The 20,888-nt window shown below is 47.6% G+C and overlaps 1 protein-coding gene across 6 annotated transcripts in view; it reads left to right on the top strand.

Moving 5' to 3' along the window:
- syt1a (synaptotagmin Ia) overlaps nt 1–20,888 on the top strand; it is an 85,478-nt gene that overhangs the window by 60,544 nt on the left and 4,046 nt on the right. For 5 of the 6 annotated variants that reach the window (XM_057023116.1, XM_057023118.1, XM_057023115.1 and 2 more), the window contains 7 exons: nt 3,256–3,459; nt 8,626–8,798; nt 11,319–11,444; nt 13,473–13,640; nt 14,310–14,477; nt 16,949–17,066; nt 20,584–20,717. In XM_057023116.1, the coding sequence (XP_056879096.1) occupies nt 3,285–3,459; nt 8,626–8,798; nt 11,319–11,444; nt 13,473–13,640; nt 14,310–14,477; nt 16,949–17,066; nt 20,584–20,717 (1,062 nt within the window). In that variant the 5' untranslated portion in view covers nt 3,256–3,284. The remainder of the gene's footprint in view (nt 1–3,255; nt 3,460–8,625; nt 8,799–11,318; nt 11,445–13,472; nt 13,641–14,309; nt 14,478–16,948; nt 17,067–20,583; nt 20,718–20,888) is intronic. The other variant, XM_057023120.1, reaches the window with a different exon arrangement.

Here is a 20,888-nt window from a genome sequence, read left to right as displayed (position 1 = left end):
GGGATTAGCCTCGATGGTGACGCCTACCAGAAATGAGAATTTCTGATCAGGCTTTGTATTACGCTGGCTGTTCGGCAGAAAAGGACCCCCTCATAAAGAGAAAAAGGTCAACCAGCACTCAGATCTTAGCGATAATGTGAGATCCACTCGAAGGCTCCTCGACAGGCGGCAGGAAGACAATGAGGGCGACGCCAAAGTCGTCATCTTGTCTTTAATAGACGAGTGGTCATTATAGCTTAAATATAAACTGAATTAATAACATGCCCCACAGGTGGCCCTCCGTCTGTAATTAACATATTTGGGGGGTTTTCATTACACAGTTCCTGCCGGAGAGAAGAATCCAGCTTATATTAGCAGGAAAAATGAAGCACCGCTGATTGTAGGACGATTAATGAAAGCCTAAATGTTGGGCCTACATGTTAGGGCCGTGTCGGAAATATTGAATGGAAGCCTGTGTGCAGCCCAGGGACGGATCGATGTTTGTTCTTCCTCCCACTGGCACTCCGTGGAGCATCATTGTGTTCCCCCGAAAGTTCTCGCCTGTGTTGAAGTATCCCTGTCATTGCCAAGTGTGCCTCTCAATGCTTCAGCCCCCACACTAACCTTGCAGCATCTGAAAGGGAGAGCAAAGGGAGGCTGAAAGAACGTGGCGATGCGTAGGCGTCCCCGCAGCAGAGGCTGAGGTGACCGCTGGCCCACGGGCTCACGCGGGCCGGCGCTTCTCTTCTCCTGAGTTCACCTTTAATGAGTTGCGTTGATTGGAAGTTTTTCGCTTCCTCTGCAGCGACACATCTGAGAGATGTGGCGAAGCGTTAAGTGTTAGCGGGGTGTTAAAATCACTACTGGAGCGTGCAGAGATTTCACAGTGTGTTTGGAGGCAGCAACTGGCAAGAATCAAGAGTTTTACAAAACTGTCTGCAGTCTAAACTGATGCTCCGCCTGACGTAATAAGCAGAAACGACGAAGGGCAGCTTTGAAATTAAAAACGAATGAACCGAGGGTCAATAAAAGACGCAATATGCAAAAATCCATCTTACGCCCTGAAATGCTCCTTATATTGGTCCTTTTTATGCGACAATTGTCTTTTTGTGCTGCAGTAAAACTAATGTGGTGATTCAAACTGTCTGTGTTGCTACCTAGCTACCGTTACTGTAGCAGCGGCTTATCACAGACAGTGGAGCACAAACTCTTCATCGTGAACTCCATGATTGAACACGGGGTACAGTGAACTTTACAGTTGTAATCATGATTGTTTGTTCCTCTCTCCATGTTTTTTCTGTGCAGTCCTACTTGTGTCCTCCTACACAGCCGTTCCAAAGCAGCCTAATCGTAGATGAACTGGAGGGAGTCAATCTGCAATGGAAATCTGCCAATTTTATCAATTTTTCTGGCTAATGCTAACGAACAGTGATGCTTCTTTACCTCGTGGCTGCAGCCAGTCCTGCTGAAACGGATCAGTTTCAGTGATTCCAGGGCTCTTTTTTCAAACTGCGGGTTCTTTTTCTAATGAAAACTCACAGGCACGTCTTCTTCAGCCTGTGATTTGGAAGCCTACTTCAGTTGTGAGGTGGCCCATCCCACTGCCCTTTTGGAATTGAACAAACCAAACCAAGTGCTGCTGTCGTGCTTACATTTATTGGGATTTTTGCTATAAAAAACACAAACCCCTGTTTCCTCTCCACTCTCGATGGATCGATCTATGATTCCACTTATCCTTTACTGAGCTACATACTGGTCTGCAGTTTGCTCCTGCTGATATTAGCAAGGGCAGCACACTCCGCATGAACTGCCATGAAAACCGCTGAAAACAAAAACACTTTTGTCAGCCAGTCAGACCCGATCCCTCACGATGAACTACATCTTAGAATTCTTCTCTCAGCTCCGTGAGGAGCCTTTGCTAACTTATCAGATTCACTTGACAGTTGAAAGACGTGATTTTTTATTGGATTTCCCAGTATATAGGCTGGCTGGGGTCTGCTGCACCTACAGGGCTTCGTACTCTTGACGTTTCTGATGTTAATCTTCTCGGCTAGTGCTTGGCTAGCTTAATTAGCCTAGCTTAATAAGCCACTGCTGGGTCTTATGTGCTGGTGGCCTGATCTCCTTGTAGACTTTGTCTAATCCTGCCTGTGTTGAACATGTACAGTGGATGTGACACTGTTCTCAGCTGTAATTTAAGGGAATTTCACTGTGATTCCTGTGTTTGATGTACAGAACAGATCTCAGGTTGTTTTCCTCTGGTGTGCAGTCAAGCTTTTATTCTGCTCTTTGATAGAAAATGATAGAAAAATGAAGCCAGTTCCATTAAGTCTCGTCGGTTCGGTAACTGTGCGTTTGCCGCGCATGTATTGTGATGCTTTTGTAAAACCTTTCTGAGTTTCTTGTCGTCTATAAATCAGAAATGAACAGTCAGATAAAATCTACATCTTCTGAAGACATTTGATTTGCTCTTACCTTTTTAAAACTTTTTTTTTTTTTACTTTGTCCTTGCTAGTTTATTTTGTGGCTTTTATTAGACTTAAATTCACATCATACATTTTAAGCAACTAATCAGAATTATTCATTCAATGAACGTACTTTTATGGCTGGATCAATAGCTATCAGTATGTGCATCTTCCCATTGATTTTCCTCAGATGCTGTGCTGTGTTAAACCCCCCCCCAGTGGTTACACCCCCAAACAGTGTCGAGGGTGGGAGACGTAACCTAGATTTTCCAGATGCCGCTTGTCTTGAAAGTTGCCAGTTTAATTCCCCTAATAGCTGTAGAATGTGAAGTCTGGAGCAGATGCCAGAGGTTTTCCTCCCAGAAATGATCGTTATTTTAAAATGTACAGGGATTAAATGTTGGGAATTGGGCTGTTTTATGTTCTTATCTCAGTGTTATCCCACACAAACCTTTCAACATTCTCCTGGCAGCACCATTTCAATGGTGTGGCTAATAAAAAGAAAATAACAGCTAAATGAGCTTTGTGCTGCTGTAAATGGGGGGAATTAACCTTCCCCGAGCACCACAGAACAAACTTCCACAACTTGTGTGCCATTATCCCCCTGATTGCGATGGCAACAGCCAGATTACAACCTGCACAGGAGGAGAAGACCATAAATATTTCCCGTCTGGCGGCGCTGCTGCAGCGTGCCTGCAGAGACGCTCACAGATCCTTGTTGGAGTTTTGATTGTTACTATAGAACAGTTGACATTAATTAGTAACAGTAGATTTCCTAACCCGTTTGGTTCTCCTCTGTTGTCTTTTGCAGCATCTGCCTGGCTTCCCAGCGTCGCCACAATGAGTGAGAGCCGAAGGGAAGCACTGGCGGCGGCGGCGCCTGAGTCCGCCACCGCCTCCTCAGCCGTGCCAGGCTCCAACACCACCAACATCGCTGGCCCGGGCACCGGCGAGAAGGACGAGGCCTTTTCCAAACTGAAGGACAAGTTCATGAATCAGCTGGACAAAATCCCCTGTAAGTGTTTTCACTATTGATTTATTAGACTTAGACAGGTCAGAAAGGTTTAGAATATCCTGAAGGATCAATAATTACAGGTGTGATTGATCAGCAGAGGGCGGTGATGCAGCAGGTCTCCTCCGCTGAACTGAATCATCTGCTGTGAACTTGAATTGTTTGATTGCAGAACTTCAGCCGTGCAGCTGGCAACGACGTTCTCCGAGTCAGAGGCACTCGTGTTCTTAAATTTCTCCATTCGCTTTCTGCCAGACTGCAGCGCTCAGACAGCCACGGCTCGCTAAATCACGCTACCAGAGCAGTAATCAGATTTGATTTAGGGGGTAAACATCTGGCGACAATCTTTCAAACTGTTGACGTGATAAAGTGGTAAATAAGCTGCGACAGCCTTTATTAATTGCGGTTGGATTTTCAGTTTTTCCTTCCTGGTAAGGCTCTTCTACCTAATAGAAAGTCTCCTGCTCCTTTCTCCTAACCGTCCACAACCGTCCACCGGAACAGTTCCACAGAAGATACATCCCAAAGCTCCGGCAGCATTTTATTCCTGTTCAGCAGCAGAAGCTGAAATATAGATGTCACCGCAGGCTGGCGTGAAAATTGCTCTGAAAACGGAGAGAGGGAACTGTGACTGCGGTCTCTGCGGTGAAACACGACAATCCTTCCAAAATAAAAGAGCCCATTTATATTCAGGTAAGTCGTGGTTCCTCTCCAGCGTCCGCGTGGGATCCAACACGACGTTTTCGTTGACGCTAGCAGGGAGGCAGGCTGAGAGCAGAAACCCGTACGACCCAGTGTTCAGCGCGGTGCATCCAATCTGGAGCTGCTCAGGTTGACGCCCCTCCCCAGGCTTATTACTGGATGTCTGTCCATGCATTGTTACCACCTCAGGGAGCTAAAGTAGCCGATTCCTCGCTGCCTTTGCGGCTTCTTCGCTTATCTGAGAGGAAAAAAACAGAACAGGGCATTTATAGAGATTCTAAATTACTGTTTTCTCACTCCATCACCTCAATCAAAAGCCGTGACTTTGCTCCCCACTGTTGCCAGGCTGATGATGGATGTCTCCGAGCCTTGTTTACCCGCTGGAATATCAATACTGTCTGCAGAGTCAGCTAGCAGACTTAACAAGGAGTGTGGAGAAGCTGCAGCAGAAGCTCTTCCTCGGGGCGTAAACCCTTTCAGGACAGTCACTGTTTTTAACAGACATATTCAATCAGATTTGGGTGCTGTTTGGATTCAATAATGAGGACTCACATTGCACCAAAGGTCAAGTTCTCCTTTATGGTGAGAGTTGAGGAAAGAGCCACAGATGACGGGATGTCTGCTGCCACCTAGTGGTCGGAGGATCAATCCAAACTCTCAAAGCAGCAGCCCAAAACAGCCATTTCACCGACACAAGAACATCTAAAAACCACCACAGAAATAAGACACCACAGCAGCAAAAGTGAAAAATTTAACCGGTCGCTGATTTTAAAAAAATAATAATGTTCTAACCCGCCTGTGCACGCACTCATGCTGACTGGGACTTGACATCAATTGTTTAGCTCTTACTTCCGCTCCAAAAAACTCCCACTAAAAGTCGTATTTGTTCTCTTATCTTGGACCCGCCACCATTACCGGCACATTATGCGACACGAAGGCGGCGTGAAGAGAAATAGAAGTTTTCGTTTGACTTTTTTGAATTTGTGGACTGTTTAGCGACAGTTAGCAGAGTTTAGAGTTTATTAAAAAGGATTATGATGGTGGATTAGCACAGTTATTGGTCCATTATTCTTTGAACAGCTGCTGCTAAAAGATTTTTTTTTACATTTATTACCTTCTTTCTGCAACAACCATCAGTCTTGTGAGCATAACGGGAAATATTCTGTCGTACTGGATTAGTGCCATTTTAAGAGCTGCGTTTTTCCACTTCATCTGAATTATAAAGAGACTTTAGTGGAACCGGAATCACAAGAATAACAAATTATTTAAAATAAAAGTTGCAGCTCTGCTCTGACCTTCTTGATGAGGTCAAAAACATTGGGGTTTTAAGGTGGAAATGGATTTAAGGAAGTTTTATCAGAAGCAGCAGAAGAGCTGGCAGCTTAGACGGGTGGTCGCGGTTGACTTTGTAAAACCAAATCAGAGATGTTATTAGAGACGTTCTGTGTGATTTAGTTGACATCAGGAACTTCAAGCATGCGAAATATTAAGTGCATTCTACATACTGTAGCTGTGACGCTGTCAAAGATAAATATGACTAAAATCTGCCTACCGTGGCAGGATTTAAGGACAGTTACTGCGATGCCATAAGCTTTATGTTTCACACTGACGGCTGCTGGGCGTCTAAGGTGACTTTGAGAAAGACTCAGCATTGTGCTTTCTGCTGAGGTTGCTTCTCTTCACCCTCAGCTGAAACTTTGTAAGCTGTTCAGGTATCCGGACCCAGCGTGACGGTGCGTCTGAGCCAGAATCCTGGGCTCCATCAGATTTCCTGCTCCTGTTCTCCAATTATAGAGACGGCTCCAAACCTCTGTCTCGGTATCAGCCAGTTAAACTTGTATGTCCAAGTTAAGCATGGAGACGATGAGGTGCTCCCCTAGTGGCGTGCTAAGGTAACAAAGTCCGGTATATCCATAAAATCTTAAATAAAAACTCAAACTTATCTACAGTGGCCCTAAATAAGTACAGTATTCCTAAACTAAATCTTTGTCCAATCTTAAATAAGGTTTTAAATGATGTTATCATGATGATGGATGGCTTCATATTGGTGGACCGTTGGAACCGGAGAGACTTTCTCCACCTGGATTTATGATGGATGAGGTAAATAATTTTCAGGATAATGTGATATTTGTGAGTTGGATATTGACTGAAGGTGTTATTGATGACCTTGATGCTGTAAGTCGAAAGGGTTTCTAACCTGGCATTACCCACCAAAGAGGCGGCCGATGATCTGTTTTATTCCATCTATCTTCACCCTGCGTGCCGAGCTTCTGATGGTGTTGATTGTGTTAGGTGTGTGTGTGTGTGTGTGAGATGGATTAGTCCTCCCGGCAGAATCCTCACTTGCTGATAGTTTGAGTGCTCCATCAGAGGGTAAAAACAAGCGTTCTCCCTCCGAACACATGAGAACCGTCAGCCTGACATTTACGAGGCTCGTTCTCTGACACGCGGATCCACAGAAGATAAAAACCTCCAATCATGAAGTCATCTTTGATCCGACAGGAGCGAAAACAAACTTGTGGACGCGAGAACACGTGAAATTACAGCCCGTGAGGTGGTGATGCGTCTGAAAGTCCCGGTCCACCCGGAGCCTTCTGGAAGTTTCTCTCTGTTTTCCCTTCCTGCCCTACAATTTCAATAAAAGGGCTGAAAAGTGATGTGAGCCCGGCGGAGCAGCAAACACGGATTTCGTCATGCGTGGCCCATCCATTAGAGAAACTCCATTTTCCACACCGCGTCTCACGGCGGAACGCCAGATAAGTGAGTTGAAGTGGCACGTGCACGCGGACAATGCAGCCTCTCGCCGTCTCTTTATTTTACTTCCCCGCTCCGTTTCTCTCTCGAGAAACGACACTCGCACAATGTAGTTAATTAGGGGATGCTTTTATTGCTTTCTGGGACTCGGGTTCCTTTAATTAAGGAACATGGAGGTGCCTTTCAATGGGAGACGCACTCTCGACACCCAAGATAAGGGCTCCGTCTGTGGTTTCAGTCCTACTGTAACTGGCTAAAATGACATTCCAGGCGGCCTTGAAATGCCGGATCATCAAAGTAGGATTTTCACAATGTTCCATCCTTTCATTCCTCCCGCTGAGCCGGCCAATTAAGCTGTTTACATCGCTTGGGGTCGCTTTGGCCTGGTTCGATTTAAACAAGTCCGATCCGGCGACAGCTCCAGTACGGCGGCGTTCTGAGGCCAGGGCCGAAGCTGGAGACCCTAAAGTTATTTCAGAGCATCGCTTTCTGCTTTTCCTCGCAGGAGAGTGCTTATTGATTTTGTCAGCAGAGCATTGATTTGTGTTTCTCCTCCCTCCATCTCTCTCCGCCCTCGGAAACTGCAGCAGGAGCGACGAACTGTCGTCTCAGTGTTGGATTTTTGTGCATTAGAATCCCCCATTACTGCATATTAATCAGATACGGCGCCTTTGGTTTTCAGAGCGGTGAGCAAACATGCGCCGGAAAAACTGGCTGGCTCTTCTGTTTCTGCTGTAATAAAATGGTGGGTGGGCTGCCAGGTGTTTGCTCTCTGCTGGAAATGAAGCGGCGCTGTTTATAATTGCTGAAGGGAGAAATCTGTTGCGAGGTCTCTCATTATTTTCAGCACATCTGGACCCAATGTTGCCTCCGCAGCGCCAACAACAACCGGCACTGTTTGCGTGGCACGCAGGTGCACCGGGGAGGGGAGGGGAGGGGTGGCTGTTGCGGGGAAGGGCGTCAGAGGGCCGTCGGCCTGTGACGGGGGGGGGCTGTCCTGAGTCTCTGTGCAGGAGCTAATGGTAAACGCCTTCTTCAGCGGCTGTTAATGGGTGGTTTTATACCCAGGCTCGGCTGAGTGATCCTCATCTCACCGTCCCTCTGGCTCCTGACCTTTGACCTCAGACTTCTGTGAGCAGCCTCTGGTTTCGTTTCACCCACAGTCTTAAATCTCAGTCATTTACAGTCCTCAGCCGAGTGCAGACGGACAGTGAGCGCCTCTCTTCCCGTGACCTCATTACTCCCTCATTTCATCCTCATTGCCTTGTCGTGGTCGCGCCATTGTCAGCGCCTCTCAGGCCAACCCTGCAAATGAGCTCCCCCCGCTCAGTCGTAGCAGGTTCTGGATCGCAGGTGACGCCGAGAAAGTTTCAGCTGTCTGGGAATCTTTCTTTTTAAATGGGAAGTGGAAAATGCCAACATCTGTTACTTCCAGCAAATTGGCTGAAGCTGTTCAGTCCTGTCTTGTCCTGCTCGTCCGATCGTTAGAAGTCTGCCGGTTCTTGATAGATCCGGGAACTGGCGACGGCGTGAGCCCGCTCTGCCAGTTTTGCCGGCACACACATTTTCCAACCTTTATCTTACCTGTCAGGTGGTCTAATCACTTTCTGGAAGCTAAATTTAAAAGCCGCTTTGGCCCGGTTCAGCCAAATGTTGCTTTGTTTGCTCCCAACATTTGATTCCTCCCAAACATTTCCTCTTTTCTTTCTTCAGTGCCGTCATGGGCCATCGTGTCTATTGCATTTGTGGCTATCATCCTGGTGTTGGCGTGCTGCTTCTGCATCTGCAAAAAATGGATATTCAAGAAGAAAAACAAGAAGAAGGGCAAAGACAAGGGCAAAAACGCCATCAATATGAAGGATGTCATTGATGGAGGCAAACCTGAGGTAGACACTTTCCCCCCTCGCAGGCTAATACATGCTCACTTAACACTACAGCCTTTTTCTTTAAAACATGACAAATACAGTATTTCTGCGCATGATCTATAATTTAGAATGTACTTGTGTAGAAACATCTTTGTTTTTTTGCTGTGTTTGGCTTGCTCTCTCTTTCATGAGCTGCTTTTAGTGCTAAATGCTAACAAACTGCACCAACACTGACCCGTCAAAATCCTGCATATTTAATTTGTTGACCTTAAACTGATGTTGTTTCTGATGTTGTTCTGCATTTAATGTTTCTAATCAGACTTATGCAGTATAATTTACTGATATTTCATCGTTTAATTAAAAAAAAAAACTCAATCTAATTACAGGAGAGTTAATGGAAGCCATTTAAATGGCATCTGAATGAAGAGAGAGTATTTCAGTCTCTCCTTTTTTCTTTTTGGTTCCTGTGAGTTTCTTTTTTGTCAAATGAGGAGCTGAAGCGTGTGAGTAACGTTTGCCCTGCAATGAAACGGTATCCACCCAGAGAAATGACATCACCATTCCATAAACCAGGGGGACTGAAATCTACCCTTCAACGGTATCGAACAGCAGAAAAAAAAGTGCTTGGCACTTCAGTCAGAGTTGGCGCGGTAATTGCACCATCATTACACCTCCATCCGCAGTGGAAACACGTAGAAAGAAGGCTTTAATTTGCCTTAACATCTCCCCCATCAGTGGAGGAAATGAGCGGCGGAGAGAACCCCCTGACTGTTTTCGTTGTTCGTCTGACTAACCCACCGCAGAAGACGGCGCAAATAATGTGTTAAAGACTCAGAACATTTGGCAACTTTGACCAACATCAGAGTCAATCGAAGAAGCCAGCACGATTCTGGGGATGAGGTTCCTTTCATTTCCATTACCCAGAATCCCTCTGCAGCTTCACGCTCCAGTCGTTCATCACTGGAAGCCAAACTGTCATTTCTCCAGGTGTGCCCAGACTGTGTTGACTCCTGTGTGTGGTTGTTTTAATTTGTGCTTCTTCCTTTTATGTCCTCCTTATCTGTGTTGTGTCTGATGACTGTTCGGGATGGTCACTGGCGGTAGGTTCTCAATCGCTGTTGGATCTTCTTAAGCCTGCTGCTCTGGTGTTTTTTATTTTGTTTTTTATGTAGCCTCTTAATAACAGTGTACTTCTGTAGAAGCAAATATATGTAACTATACATACAATACATGTATATCTAGTGTATATATGTGCCTAGCACCTGTATATGCACATATATATGTGTAAGAGAGACACTGACAAGGTTGAACCACGCTGATTTCTGCGCCTGGCTAAAGTCTCCTGCCTTTTGAAGCTCGCATTTCCATTTCAAACGAGTGGCGCCGAGCAAATGTAGAATGATTGAGAGGCTCTACAAGTAACCGTTCTTTTGAAACAGCTGATGAAACGAAGGCTTTCGACAGGCGGCGGCATTTGCATTCACTGCCGTCGACTCGGTGAAATAAATCCGCCCTCTCCAGGAGCACAATGGGCGGATTAGGAAGTCATGTCGGAGATAAATTAGGGGATTTTATTTCCTCAATCATTTTATCTGCTCCGCACTTTAAGGCCTTAAATAAAACGTAACGACCACTCCATTTGTGTTTGGCTCCGAAAAGGCAGAGAGGAGTATTTTTAAAAGCCGTCGGTGTTGTTCAGCCTTTCGCTTTCCCACATGTAACCGACACACAGTAACAGGCTCTGTTTTACATCGCGACCTTTTAAACGGCACCCAGCACTGGCATGATGCTTCTAGCTACCATCGGCATTTACAGGACGACCTGAACCCTTTAGGCATCGTGGTTGTATGACTGAGGGCATACGCAGGCCCGGGAATGGGGCACATCACACGGGAGCACCAGTTTGTGCCACAGAATGCTCTGCATGCCAAACCAGAGACTTCTTGGACAGGCCATTTTTGATGAATGAATGACCCTGAGATCCAGTCTGTTGCCTCTTCAAACGCATGTTGGTTCTTTTAGCAAACTCGTCCCCTCCACCCACTGCCACCACCTGCTCCTCTAACCCCAGTGCCAGGCTAGCAACAGGCCCACACATTTCCCAGTTGATGTGTTTCTGAGACCAGATTTCCCTGAAATAACTTAGGGGAAATGTCTATCTTCTCTGGAAGAATCTCTTTCTCCCTCCTTTCTGCACTCTCTTCTTGTCCCCCCCCCCCCCCCCCCCCCATGCCTGCCCATTGCTCTCATCTTTGGCGCCATCATTAAGCGTTCCTCCTTGCAGAAAGATTGATAGGGAGGGATGACGAGGGGACCAGGCCTGGGGCATTAGTGCATCACAGAGCATGCCCTGATGTTAACTGCTATGGTGTTTTAGTGCTTGCTCACCCCTTGCCCCCCCCCCCCCCCCCTTACGAACCGTAAAGTAGCAGCTTTTACAGGAGAAGGTCCGCTGGCAGGACCTGGGCGGGGAACAGCTGGCTGGGTGCTAGCAGCAGCAACAAACAGGCGACACTGACTCTTGGTGGGTGTCTCCTTCAGGCCTTGAAGGATGAGGAGGATGCGGAGACAGGGCTGACTGAAACCGAGAAAGAGGCCGAGCCCAAGGAGGACCAGAAACTGGGCAAGCTGCAGTACTCCCTGGATTACAATTTCACAGAGAATACGGTAAGGGTGACCTCTGACCTGATCGTCGAGGCCCGGGTCACGCAGACTCAACCCTGTCTCGTACACAAATCCAGCTACCAACTGCAGTCACTGAGCTGTGTGCTAATGTTAGCGTAGCCCCGTTTTACCATCAAGAAGTCATATTTCCTCTGTTTTCTCATTGTTCCAGCAGTCACAATAAAAATAGCAACCTGTGATATTGAACCGCTTGTAATGAGAGAAAATGTAGTCGTGCAGAGCTGAGGCGAGCAGAATAACCGGGGTTATTCAAAACACTTTCCTTTTGATGCACAAGCGCTGGCGAGAACAGTTTGGTCACTGAGAGGACCCTCGCAGGGACGTCACGGCCGAGCGTGTTTGTCTCCTCACAGGTGCAGGGGGATTTACTTCTCTTCCGAATTGGCTTCCCTTTTTCTACTTGATTGAAAACAGCCCCTGCAGAACTCCATCTGCTGTCTTTTTTCCAGCGACTGAGCTTTAAAACTCAGAACGAGGGAGCGCGTCGGCTTCCTGGCACCAGATGTGGCGTGACAGATAATAGATGCGGTGCGCGAACACAGTTCGGTCCCTCAGCGCCCGCTAACTCCCCATTATAAACAGAACTGACAACCTGAGATGAGACGGCAAGAATTTCTGCAGGAACTCCTTAATTTACCAATAAACAGATTTAAAGCCATAATGTTTCGACAGGCAGACTCATCAGGTGACATATTTCTGCAGGAGCTCCGTGGTTACCTTGGTAATAAGCTCCACATTTTATTGACTGATGAGAAAGCAGCTCATCTCCACTCAAGAAGAGTCAAAAATCCTGGCAGGCACGGCTTCATCTGACCCACTTTCAGCTCTCTGACAAACTCCAGAATTTAAGTTTTTAACGCGCAATGAGCGTGAGCACCAAAGTCTGGCTAAAACAGAAGATAGACCGGCAAAAAATAGCATCTGAGCAGTTTAAACACATCTGTCCTCACCTAAATGAGAGGAAAAAGACTGAACATTCCCTAGTTAGACATATGAATCTCACAAGCTTCTGGGTTTAAAGATCTTCATTTTGTGAGTGCGAGGTCACGTTGTTGCAGAACATCAGCTCTGCTAACTGTCACAAATGATGCCAATTTTGGTTTTTCTACATTAATTAGATGGAAAGGATTTGTAAAAGGATCCAAATCACTCAGGGAGCATCAGCGCAGCTTCATCAAGCAGAAACACAGCAGATGAAGCTCACACAGGCCTCTCAGCTCAGCAGGGGAGGAATTAGAATGTCATTTAGACCTTCATCTATGCTGCTATTTTCTGCACCGTGCCCGGCCAGAACCTGTTGAACTCATCAGGAGTTTACAATTCTGTCAGCCCATCTCTAAAGAACCAGTCAAATGCACGGGCGAGACAAAAGGATCAGGATATCGGCTATGCTAGTTTCTGCTAGCATCTTTTGGTTTGACAGTTTTTTGTCTGACAATAGCATCTAATTACACATAAGAAACCATTTATAATCTTAAAATTGATTGTGATTCATATTGGTTAAGTCCTTTTGGGTTGGCCAGGTTATTTTTTTGGGATGATTACACATTGGTTCCTGGTCACTCTGGCACCCCACGGTAACCCCGCTGCGTGGCCTAACAGCTGTATGGCTCAGTGGCTGAGTGCCCTGGTCAGCCTCCAGATTGCTGCTTGATGGCGGCCTGATAGGAAGCTGATTGACTGACTCGTGGGCCTCCTGAGAGGAACTTTGAGTCCAGGCTGTAACTGGCAGGTCAATCAGCCTCCCGGGCACCCAACAGTGGTTATCAATTATCAGCCTCACATGAAAAGAAACCTTCAACTCCTTCCTATTCTGACACCTTGTGACCTTTGCGATGGCTAAAATTACCTTATAATCTGCCACAGTGTCAAAAGAACATGGAATGGTTACAAAAGGCATCATTATAGAGCGAGACGCGCCTAAAAACTTTGACCAACTTCGACCGAGATGTGTTTTTTCCAGGAACTCGTCTGACTTTGTCTTCTTTCCACTTCCTGCTCCTCTGTCAGCTCATCGTGGGGATCATCCAGGCTGCAGAGCTGCCCGCCATGGACATGGGCGGCACGTCTGATCCCTACGTGAAGGTCTACCTGCTGCCTGACAAGAAGAAGAAGTTTGAAACCAAGGTCCACAGGAAGACCCTCAATCCCGTTTTCAACGAGCAGTTCACCTTCAAGGTAAAGATTCTGCCATCTCGGCCCTTTAAATTCTGGGTAGGTGTGGAGACAGCGAGCAGCTGGTGCATTAACGAGCTCCCGAGACGCCCGCGGAGGGGCGTTGCGTTCAAGTTGGACACAGACAGATGCAGCTCTGGCCTCCTCTGCTGCTGCTCAGCAGCGGGGAGGGTTCTGCCACTCATCCGAGACGGAAGAGCGCAGGTGTTTGGTGCCAGGGAGGCGTAATGTGATGTGATAACCATCACAGGTTGATCAGCAAGCGTTGAGCATGCGAAGAGAAACGTCGGGACAGGCGATCATAAACCCGGTCCAGACAGTTTCGGGTGACGGTGATAAACTGCAGACTCTCTCTCTGACTCATTTCCACTTCTTACTTTGAAGACAGCAGCACCCACAAAGACCAACCCACCCACCCAGCCATCAGTCTGATAACACTACCTGTCAGCGCGGGGGCTGGAGGGCATCTCCGTCGACAGACTGCAAAAACACACATCTTATCTCTGATGACAGCTGATTTGTGCAGGACCATCAAAAGATTCATATTTAATCTAAAAAAGAGCAGCAGCTGCACACAGAAAATGCTAAAAAGCTAATTAGCTTAGCATATATCACGCCTTTTTCCTTTGTTTGCCCAGTGTTCCCTCTGATCACCGTTACCCTCCCTCTCAGGTCCCCTACGTGGAGCTCGGTGGAAAGACGCTGGTGATGACCGTGTATGATTTCGACCGCTTCTCCAAACACGACGCCATCGGCGACATCAAGGTGCCCATGAACAAGGTGGACTTCAGCCACATAACGGAGGAGTGGCGGGACCTGCAGAGCGCCGAGAAGGAGGAGGTGAGGCTTATAAAACCCGTGTGGGCAGACACGTGCTAAAACAGGAACTGCGTGGGTTTGGAAACAGCGTGACAGCCGTCGACCTGTCGGAGCTCAAAATGGAACATCTGGCGGCTGCTGCTTCGGTTATAGGAGCATTGTTATTGACGCTTATATAAGCGATGTGATTATATACATTGAGCACAAATTTGATGCTGCGGCTGAAATAATCCGTCGCTCCTGCAAATGTCACTAAATCAGATGTTCACACTTCCCCTTCAATTACTAGAAGTGTGACTTTCCAGGCAACAGTTCAGGAGATTCAATTTTCATGGTAAATGTCACGCCATATAGCACATGTTGCCACAGGAACCTCATTTTTAGCATTATGGCAGCTTGATTTAAAGGTTAATTATAACAGCGCGGCGCTGCTGTTGTTGGAGTTGAAGGGCGTCGCTGCGTTCGGCCTGCACGCGGCGGTTTGAGACCAGATTTAAGTGACGCGTTACACGACGTGTTTACACGCAGATGACAGTTTTATTATTCCGGGGCTGCCATCACGCGGCGCCGCTTAACCGATATTTGAAATGCAGCTGAAGTGGAAACGGGAAACAGAAAGATGGTGCGTGCGCTCCAGTGGCTGCAGATTAGCTCTGGCAGATCGGATTTGTCTGCTCCAGGATAAAAAAGGTCCAACAGGTCGATCGGCGTAGCGCAGATCTGTTATTGATCTGCGGAAAATAATTCAAGCTTTCAAACACCAACATTAGCATCAGCTCCTTTGTACGCCGACGTCTCAGACATCAGCTGCGAGGATCTCAGAATTTTCATTATTTATTGATTCCCGTCAACGATGATGGTTTTAGGAGGATGATTAATGAGATACAAGAAGGGAGGAAAAACATAGAAATGTGTTTTTAAGAACGTGGTAATGAGTTTGTTTCCTGGACTCCCGGGGTGCCCTGGAGAAATTCTTCTGCTTGATTACTTTTTAATTTATTCGTCTGAATCTGAAATCATCAGGTGATCAACAGGAAGCAACTCGTCGATTCGAAATAAAGCTGATATTAGTCAGCGTTTAAGTCAAATGTGGAGATGGAAAAATCAATAGTGGAGGATCGAATGTTGCGTGAAGGTGTTTGTACAATTGATTATCTGTGACTCAACAGAAATACTCATCTGACATTTAGAGGCTCATGTCCATTTCTTTTACCCAAAATGTTACCTTGAAGGCTCTTTTCTATCCGATTTATTTAGCACCATATTGCAAAGATCAGCAGATTTATATAGTTCAAATCAAATAAAAATTAAATCAATCTTTATTTATATAGTGTCTGTTACAATCCAAATTGGAGGAGAGGAGGAGGAGAGGAGAGGAGAGGAGAGGAGGGGAGAGGAGAGGAGAGGAGAGGAGAGGAGAGGAGAGGAGAGGAGAGGAGAGGAGAGGAGAGGAGAGGAGGAGAGGAGAGGAGAGGAGAGGAGAGGAGAGGAGAGGAGAGGAGAGGAGAGGAGAGGAGAGGAGAGGAGAGGAGAGGAGAGGAGAGGAGAGGGAGAGGAGAGGAGAGGAGAGGAGAGGAGAGGAGAGGAGAGGAGAGGAGAGGAGAGGAGAGGAAGCCATGACCCAGTGGGGTGACAGAGGCCTGTCAGGTGATCATGTTTCTGGACCCCGGCAGCCTTGGCCTATAGCAGCATAGCTAAGATGTGACCTAATGATAAGACGACCCCCTCAGTATGATAATCTGTCTGTCTATGATAGTAACTGGAACTACAGAATTAGTAGCAATAAGCTTTTTCAAAGAGGAAGGTTTTAAGTCTGATCTTAAAAGTAGAGATAGAGTCAGTTTCCCGTACCTGGACAGGGAGCTGGTTCCATAGCAGGGGGGCTGGTAGCTAAATGCTCGGCCCCCCATTCTACTCCTAGAAACTCTGGGAACCACAAGTAGACCAGCATTCTGAGAGCGGAGTGGTCTATTGGGCTGCTAAGGTGTCACTAGCTCCTCCAGGTAGGATGGAACTAGGCCTCTGAGGACCTTGTAGGTCAAAAGAAGGGTTTTAAAAATTATTCTAAATTTAACGGGCAGCCAATGAAGCGACGCCATTACAGGAGTTATGTGATCTCTTTTGTCAATACCTGTCAGAACTCTGGGCTTCTTAAAGAGTTGTTTGGACACCCTGATAATAAAGAATTACAATAGTCCAGCCTGGACGTAACAAATGCATGTTCTTCTGATTCTTCTGTTTGTGACTTTTCTGAGCCTGTGTTGTTTATTTTCTGTCTTTTATTGTCAGTTTTTGTTGAAATCCTCTGAGCAGCAATAAACCACCAGAACCCAGAGCTTCGGCCTCGGTTCGCTGGGTGATTTCTCGTGCACTCTGGAGGGGAACTCATGAGTTGTTCTCCCCTCTCTGCGAGCATCTGCTGCGCTCATGTGACTTATAGGTGAGTTTAGGGCCAAAGTGTTTCTCACCTCCACGTCTCTGCTGTCTGGCAGCAAGAGAAGCTGGGCGATATCTGCTTCTCCCTGCGATACGTCCCCACCGCCGGCAAGCTGACCGTGGTCGTCCTGGAGGCCAAAAACCTAAAGAAAATGGACGTGGGCGGCTTGTCAGGTGAGGCGACTCATAATGTGAATGTGTGTGTGTGTGTGTGTGTGCGTGTTTCTTTGATTATTCATGAATCGCAGCACACCTGTTGCTAACGGCCACCCAAACACAGAGCTGCCCTCCAGCCTATTTATTAAAATAGACCACTGCCTGAGCCTTTCCCTCTAAAAATATATCAGAATGACCCTTCAGGCGTGAATGGACCTGACAAAGCGCAGCATCACATGTGTGCAGATGTTTTCCTGCCGCAGCTCTGAAACCAGCCAAGGTCAGGACCCATGTCCTCACACCCAGTGTCCAAGGAGGTCATCAGCAAAGAGCCCATCGTGGTCGTCCTTCACGGCTACGGCACCAGAAATGACAGAATTGTGTTTCCCTCAGTCAGAAAGGGGCCGATCGCTCGTAAAGGGAGACATTTCCCCCCCGTAAAAGTCTGATTGTTGTGCTTTGAAGCGCAGATGAATCACACCTCTATTCCACAAAACTGTGTGTAATTGTCTCTGGGAATGGCTCGGTGATGTGGCCAGAGGTGCAGAACTGAGCCAGATGTGTGCAGATCGCAGCTTTAAATCCCAGATGGATCTTTAACGTTATGGCACTGAACCTGTGGAAAGTCAGAATCCACTCGTTTGTCGAATCTTTCCAGGATAAATGAGTGTAACTTTATGGTTCTGGGTCCACCTCCTCGATGCTGACGTCCCAGTGTCCCCATGGCCGGCTCCACAGGCCCGGTTTGTGCAGCACAGAGGGCTGGATTTGTGTTTAACAGGAAGGACTGTGAGTTACAGTAATGACACAGTACATGTCTTTAATTACACATAGCAAGAATACGCTTTAACTGGCGCTCTGAGCTTTCGTTTTTACAAGTTCCTGCATCCTTTCTGCACAAAGAATAGCTTTAAAAGTGCAGCAGATGGATGAAATAATGCGCAGGTCCGTAATAACAATAATCAGCCTCCATTCTAAGAACGGCTCAGCCGAAGCTGAAGGAGGTGGACAAGTAATTGATGGCCTGGGATCAGCCTTCTCCTCTATTGTCCTGTTTACTTGCCTAATTATGGCTCGCACAAGGAGACGTGGGTATTTTCATTAACCAATATGTAATCAAAAATAATTCTTTTGATTAGCTCCTCATGCTGCATCACTCTGCATCAGCTGCTTCTCCTTCAAAACTCCATCTCAAACCATCTTTTCAAGAGCAGGTTGGCCTCCGGCGGCCCTCTGGATCCACACTGCTCAATGCCGGTGACGTATGGAGCAGCATGTTCTTTAGCTGTCGTCTTTAAATAATCCAGCCTCCGTGCAGGAACGCTCACTCTTCTCCACCGCCGCACGCTTCCGTTTCATTTTTGTGTGACATCCTCTGCTCATATTTGCCGGCCTGACACCGAGTTTTGGTTTGTTTTCACCGTCTAGTCGCGTTTGTTCAAAGCATCATCTCATCGTCGCCTCCTCCACGTTTCGGATCGCTAGTTTTTCATTCGGTAGCTATTTTGCCAAGAGGCAGTCAGGCTGTTACGGATCTCTGGCTCGATCGACGTTAGCATGGTTCCAGTAGGGTTAGCTGTTAGCAGGAAGGTATAGACTTGAGATGATGGGAGCGATTTACAGCCGGTTATGAGAGCTGCTCTTGCAGATTCGGTGTCTTTTTTGTGTGCAGTTGCAGTAAAACTCTGGTTTTTCAAGCTGCTATAATGTGCTGGTGTGGGGCAGAATCAATGGTGAGTCAGAAGTGAGTAGCCAAAGTGTTTCGTCCTTTCTTTTGTACCTTTCTAGACTTCGCACGGGGGTGGAAGGCACATAACCAGGTAATCGCTCGCAGTGAGGGAGGTTATCAAAGCACGCAGGCAGTGCGTCGGCGGTAATTAAGCCGAACCGCTTGGACCTTGGAGCCCCGCCGCTGCTGGATGTATTTGTTTAGTCGATCGGGCCTGTTGAACTGAGCTTTTTCCCCAGTCAGTGAAGCAACAGGACAGAAAGCTCGTTGAGACGAGGAACCGGCCTCAAGGGAAGAGCTTAGAGGACGATGTGCTGCGATCACGGCCCGTTTTTAGAGTTTCGGGCGGTTCCGGTGAGGCTGCGGCGCCGTCAGCCCCGATGTTCATGTTTGTGTGCGAGTGTGCGTCTCTCATCATGTGGAGAAGTGAAGCGACAGTCCTCCCCCAGGGCGCAGCAACTGGCAAATCCAGCATGATGGGAGGAAAGCTAAGATGACAGCCAGGCTATATTTAACCGGGCCCGTATCGGTGTTCATTTGGCACAGGCCACCAGCGCCGCACCTCACTCTGTTGTGGGTTTACAGCTTCGACCCAGTGGCTCCGTTCAGCCGGAAACGGCCCGTTCTCTGAAACACACCTGATCGCGGGGGGGGGGGGGGGCTCGAGTGGGGGCACCGCCGCCGCCGCTCATCCCTGAAACGGGAGATTACACCCGTCTGGGCTGAGATGGTCAATTGGGCCGGATATGCGGTACGGCGGCCTCCAAAACTCAATAACGCCAAAGCGTCATCTGCTGAGCTGTAAGATAAGACCCGTCTGGATCAGCATGTTGCGGCGCCACAGGTGTGCCCCCGCCCCCTCAGATAAGGGTATCGGCTATAATCCCATTCAGCTGCTCTATTGTGTTTATTCAAGCACAGTTGCCAATATGAAAGGAGGCGTATGATGCAGGCGTGGTCGCTCTCCTGCACCTACAGATGCTGACACCCCCCCCCCCCACACACACACACACACACACACACACACACACCCCAGGCCCAGACAGGACAAAAGTCTGATTTGAGCTGATACCCTTGAGAATGTGGAGGTGCCTCCGGCTCTTCCCAGCAGGAGAGTAATAACGGACACTCACTCCATTAGCTGTTCCCTGCCTTCACCCCCCCCCCCCCCCCCCACAGTCTCCCTCTTCCTCGTGTGGGTGGACTCTTCAGCTCCTCCTCCTCCTAAACCGGTTCAGCTGTTATCAGAAACGATAAGACGCCCCTTAATGGTTCTTTTCTCCATCTCGTCATGAACGAAGTCGCTCGAAATCCAGCTGTGGAGTAAACAAAGCCTTTCAAATCCAGCTGTTCCCGTGGTGGTTTTGACGTCTCGATTCCAGCGTTCCCCATGACTCCCTCCTCCACGACTGACTCCAGCTGCAGAGTGAATTAAATTCAGTCAGGAAAAATGAGGATGAACAGCAACTTTAATGAGTAACTAACGAGGCGTCACTCCTGCTGCCTCCGAAAATCACAACCCGGCACTCGTGGTGTTTTGAGTTTTTTGTGGTATTTTTGGAAGTTTTTGTTGATCACCAACAAAGCTGGAGGAGGGTGAGCGGCGGCGTGCTGTGATTGCCAGAGAGAGGCTGAGGACGGAGGGTGCAGACCACTCAGGAACCTCTCCAGACGGTGTTTGAGGCTCTTGAAGGAGGAAGGTTCGCTGATTGATGTAAACACAACTGTGGTGGAGTCGAGTCTCTGATATCTGAGGGCCGGAGAGTTGGAAAACAGGCTCGAAACAGTGTCAATGTGTCCCCACAGATCCGTACGTGAAGATCCACCTGATGCAGAATGGAAAGAGGCTGAAGAAGAAGAAGACGACAATCAAGAAGAACACCCTCAACCCTTATTACAACGAGTCCTTCAGCTTCGAGGTCCCGTTTGAGCAGATCCAGGTAAATGCAGCTTATGTAACACAAGGGAAGGGAACATCAACGGGCGCCATTATCTCCTCAAACAGTCCAATTAATAAATCCAGCTCCACATTCAACGTTGGCCTGTGTTCATCCCAGTCAGCCCAGTCCAGATCCAGTTCTCACCAGTGTGTGCTTCTCAGCAGTCAGGCC

The sequence above is a fragment of the Takifugu flavidus genome, chromosome 22 (assembly GCF_003711565.1).
Source record: "Takifugu flavidus isolate HTHZ2018 chromosome 22, ASM371156v2, whole genome shotgun sequence".
NCBI lineage: Eukaryota > Metazoa > Chordata > Actinopteri > Tetraodontiformes > Tetraodontidae > Takifugu > Takifugu flavidus.
The sequence above is the reverse complement of the archived record's forward strand: the minus strand, read 5'-3'. Positions and strand labels throughout refer to the sequence as shown.